This window comes from Aptenodytes forsteri, unplaced genomic scaffold (genome assembly GCF_000699145.1).
Source record: "Aptenodytes forsteri isolate BGI_AS27 unplaced genomic scaffold, ASM69914v1 Scaffold82, whole genome shotgun sequence".
NCBI lineage: Eukaryota > Metazoa > Chordata > Aves > Sphenisciformes > Spheniscidae > Aptenodytes > Aptenodytes forsteri.
The window spans coordinates 14,175,390-14,180,234 of NW_008795490.1; the positions used below are offsets into that span (position 1 = coordinate 14,175,390).

Here is a 4,845-nt window from a genome sequence, read left to right on the forward strand (position 1 = left end):
TTTATGCATTAAAAATGTTCCCCCCCCCCCATTTCTTCAGAGAACCCATAAGTTACTAAGAAACTTTTGTTCACTTGGACACCTTATTCTCATCTCCTCTTGTCTCTCTCTTCCTTTGTGAGGTCTCCTGTATATCTGATAGCTATATATCTCAAATTAAAACAGTTAGTTAGACTTTGACTGGCCCTATTAACTGTGCATGTTAACATATGGAGGTACACACCTCAGGGAAGGTACTTTTAGTATCTGGCCAACAGGACATGTATATTTTATTCCAATGTCAGTTTGAAAACAAAAATCAATGTATTTCTTTTTCTTTTCAGTTCGAAAGGACATAGTTCATATCCTCTCAGATCTAGATGTTGAGGTCAAGGATATAACAGACTGTTATGATATTAGCTCTTTCCTTCAGCCACTGTCTTTGGAAGATGTATTTGAAAGAACAAGCAAGGAATTTCCTATGGTTGCTGAGATAATGGAAGGGCCTTCAGGAAGCCAAAAACCTTATAACTTACTGCATACAGGAAAAGAGATCGTCATCTACAAAAAGTACCAGCCAACAAGAGTCCTAGCCTCTGAGATTAGAAGTGACTCCCCAAAAAGACATTTTTTAATCCCTATGAGCTACAAAGGAAAGTTCAAGAGAAGACCTCGGGAGTTTCCAACCGCCTATGATTTAGAGATAGCAAGAAGTGAAAAGGAACAGCTTCATGTTGTAGCAACTAAAGCCTTTGATTCCCCTCATAAAGAGCTTTTTTCTGTTTCGGTTGGAGACCAGTTTCTAGTTCAGCAATGCCAGACTAGTGAAGTTCTGTATGAGGGAAGAAAGAAAGTCATAGACGTTTTAGCTTGTGAACAAATACTAAGTGATACATATAAGAAGGTGCTCCTCCCTATGTACATGGAAGGTGGCTTTGTGGAAGTGATTCATGACAAGAAACAATACCAGCTTTCTGAAATTTGCAAAGAATTTCGTTTGCCTTTTAATGTCAAAGTGTCCGTGAGGGACCTTTCCGTTGAGGAAGACGTCTTGGCTGCCATGCCTGGTCTGCAGTTTGAAGAAGAAATCACAGACTCTTATTTGCTGATCAGTAGCACCAGCAGTCCAGTGGAGAGCTGGGAGATTCCTGTATATCGCTTAAACATGTCGGTCCATTTGCTCAGCAGAGATGTTCAGACAGTTGTACCTCCTGCAACTAAGACAACGGTGGAAGAGATCAGCGAAGAGCAATACTATATGGTGCGAAGATATGAAAACCAAACCCTTCATCCACCACCCAGGCCTCCCAAAAAGCCAACAACACTTGCACCAAAACCTGTTTTTGCAGTATCTAAGCAAGGTGTGTCTGATGTACTACAGGCTCCAAAGGTAAGGTATCACACCTTGTCTTTGAATCTCTTACAAACATAGGTCGTGTTCTGTCAATTTACCGTCTCCATTTCACTGGTGTATCCTCATGGCATGTACACAGATGGCTCTCAGTTCCCTGTAATAGGCAAATTAGCCATTATAGACAACAATGGCTAAAATCTCCAGTGTGTGTTAATTGATCCATGAAAAATAACGGAACCATGCGGACTCACAGCAGAAAGCTTGGCCGTGTAATTTTGCATGGATAATCCTTTACTGCACCAATGCAAAAGTGAAGGGAGAGACTTGAAGTGGCTGTATTTAAATCTTTATTAAGGGGAAGCATATGTTTTCATGATGTAAAGATAATTTTGCTCAGCTGGAAATGGCAGAATTAAATTCACAGAAAGTCAAGTTGGATAGATATTTTCGACTGCACGGTTTTGCACTTACCCGAGTGGTGAATAGATTTGGAATAAAAAGGGCAGCTGTTTTAGAATAGCTGTTCATGTTAAGAAAGAAGTGCCCCTTCTAGGACAATTTTCTTTGTGGTTAACCTAAGGCAATGCATTTGTTCATTAATTTTTGTGTTGGGTCTGGCTGAGTTGGAGTTAATTTTCTTCACAGCAGCTGAAACACAGTAAGATACTGTGTTTTGGATTTGTGACTAAAACAGTGTTGGTAACACACCAGTGTTTTGGCTGTTGCAGAGCAGTGCACCCACAGTGTCAAGGCCTTCTCTTTTTCCCAGGTTGCCCCCCCAGCAAGTAGGCTGGGGGTGGGCAAGAAGTTGAGAGGGGTCACAGCCAGGAGAGCTGACCCCAACTGACCAAAGAGATATTCCATGACATATAATACCATGCTCAGCAATAAAAACTGAGGGGGGTGGTTGGTCTGGGAAGGTAGCCATAGCTCAGAGACTGGCTGGACATCAGTCTGCTTGTGGGAGGTGGTGAGTGACTGCCTTTGCATCACTGGGTTTTTTTCCCTCTTTCATATTAAAGACGTATTAAACTGTCTTTATCTCAATCCATGAGTTTTCTTGCTTTTGCTCTTACTATTCTCTCTCCTGATGAGATCATCATCCTGATGTCAGGGGGGAGTGAGCAAGCAGCTGGGTGGGTGCTTAGCTGCTGGCTGGGGTCAACCCACCACAATTTTCTTGAAAGATTCTTGAAAGAATCAAAGAAAGGCACCTTGATGGACTTTAACAAGAAAGACTGTCCAGGAGGTATTTAACTTAGGTTGCAGTTGCTCTCGTGCAGATAAAAATTCCCCACAGGAGAAGAAGGAAAAAAAATTTGAAATGCTTTCAGGCCTCTGTATTGTAATTGTGCTGCATTTTAAATGCAATGTAACTCATGGAATTATATTTTGGGGGGTTCAAGGAAAGTTATTTTTTGTGTTGCTATCAAATTAAGGTCCAGTTGTAGCCACCCGGGAAGGGGAGCCGTTGTGAGTACCTCTCCTTGCCTGCTGGAGGTGTTCCTCCCCTCAGTGCCAATTCTGAGACCACATGCAGGTCCACAGCTCCACATAGGTCCTGGGAGATGGTTATAACAGACCATAGGAGAAGTGAATGGGTAAGGTGGGTCCCTCAGATAAGGGTAATAGAGCAAAAGTTGAGTCATTTTCTTTTGTCTTTACTTGTACTATGGAAACTTATTTTCTGCTAGTTTGTACAGTGACCCTTGCAGCAGCTTAAATAAGCCATCCTGTTAGACTAGGGACGATACATAAGAAACTGGTCCCTGGAGCTAACAGGCAAGCCATCAGCCTGGTGCTGGCCTGGGGTACAGAACTGGGGAAGAATTCCCTAAAGTTCTGTTTCTGGTTGACCCGTACCCTTGTCAGGAGGACTCAGACGTCCTGCAGTTACCGATGGCTGTGTGTGGAGAGCAACAGGTAGATGCTGACTCTAGGCTAGACTTGTGCAGAAGATAGTATTTTCCTGAAGTGAGGCGAGAGCAATAAGCACAGGAGAGGGATGAGCTGAGGTTCCTTTGCACATTCATGAGTGAGAGCGACCTTAGATTGCAGCTGTCCAGACAAAGAAATGCATTCAAGCAGCCTGTTCCAGAGGATGTTTTTTGTCACATGCTTGTTATAAATGCAGTCAGAATGCTTAGAGTTATGCAGATTTGTAAATCTCCTTCCCTGGAAAGGTGAAACAAGTAGACACCACTTATTCATAAGATTAAACATCCTGAGCTGTATCATAATAGGTTTAAAGTTGCACAGAATGCATTATCTCTTCTACCCTGAGCACCGTGAATCCTCTGAGAAGATGTGGATTGTAGCGGATAGGCTCTGCCTCAGTCTCTCTGCCAGCGATGGTGATAGGGGAGACTGCATTTTCTTCTACATGTATCAGGGATGTCTGAGGGTTCAGAAAGTTGGAGATTGTGCCAAACTGATAAACCGCCCTCTTTGCCTATTTTGTGACTGTGCATAGACTTATTTGCATAAGTAACAGACGAACATCCTAATGAGCCGAACTTAAGCTTGACAAGGTGGCAGCTTGGAATAAGCTTTATTGCTGCATGAACTGCCATGCTCCTCCTGCAGGCAGCTCCCTGCCCGGTGCTTAGGGAGCTCTGGCTACTTGCTGGAGGGTGGTGAATGGCTTCCTTGCCCACCAGATGGGAAACTTTGCTTGGCTTGGTGCTCTAGGATTAAATGCTGCTGCTGCATGAGTCCGCAGAGGACTAAGATACAGCTGTTTTATGCCAATACCTGAGAATGCTCTGCAAGAGTGGGTCATCTCTAGCTACAGCTTGTGCTTTGATCGCCTCTTAGCTCACAGCAAGGCTGTGAGGGCAGAGAGGCTCCAGCTGTCTCTTCCTGCTGTTCCCTGACCTTGGTAAGGGAACACTAGGGCCAGGAGCAGGACTATACAGTGTATGTTTCACTGTACTTTTGGTCACATTAGTCACTGAATTGTATTAAATTAGCAGCCAGTATGGACTGGAACTTCAGATGAGTGCAAGAACTGCCTCTGCTTGCATGCAAGGTGCGATGCTACAGAGACATGAATGTTTGCATAGTTCAGCAAAGTCATAGAATCATAGAATCATAAAATAGTTTGGGTTGGAAGGGACCTCTAAAGATCATCTAGTCCACCCCCCCTGCCATGGGCAGGAACATCTTCAACTAGATCAGGTTGCTCAGAGCCCTGTCCAACCTGACCTGGAATGTTTCCAGGGATGGGGCATCCACCACCTCTCTGGGCAACCTGTGCCACCCTCGGCATAAAAAATGTCTTCCTTATATCTAGTCTCAATCTACCCCCCTTTAGTTTAAAGCCATTCCCCCTTGTCCTGTCGCAACAGGCCCTGCTCAAAAGTTTGCCGCCACCTTTTTTATAAGCCCCCTTTAAGTCCTGAGAGGCTGCAATAAGGTCTCCCCGAAGCCTTCTCTATTCTAGGCTGAACAACCCCAATTCTCTCAACCTTTCTTCAGAGGAGAGGTGTTCCATCCCCCTGATCATTTTC

At 44.1% G+C, this 4,845-nt stretch overlaps 1 protein-coding gene across 1 annotated transcript in view; it reads left to right on the forward strand.

Moving 5' to 3' along the window:
- Positions 1 to 4,845, forward strand: part of THEMIS (thymocyte selection associated) — an 82,484-nt gene that overhangs the window by 28,876 nt on the left and 48,763 nt on the right. The window contains exon 4 of the mRNA XM_009281535.1: positions 324 to 1,369. Within this exon, the coding sequence (XP_009279810.1) occupies positions 324 to 1,369 (1,046 nt within the window). The remainder of the gene's footprint in view (positions 1 to 323; positions 1,370 to 4,845) is intronic.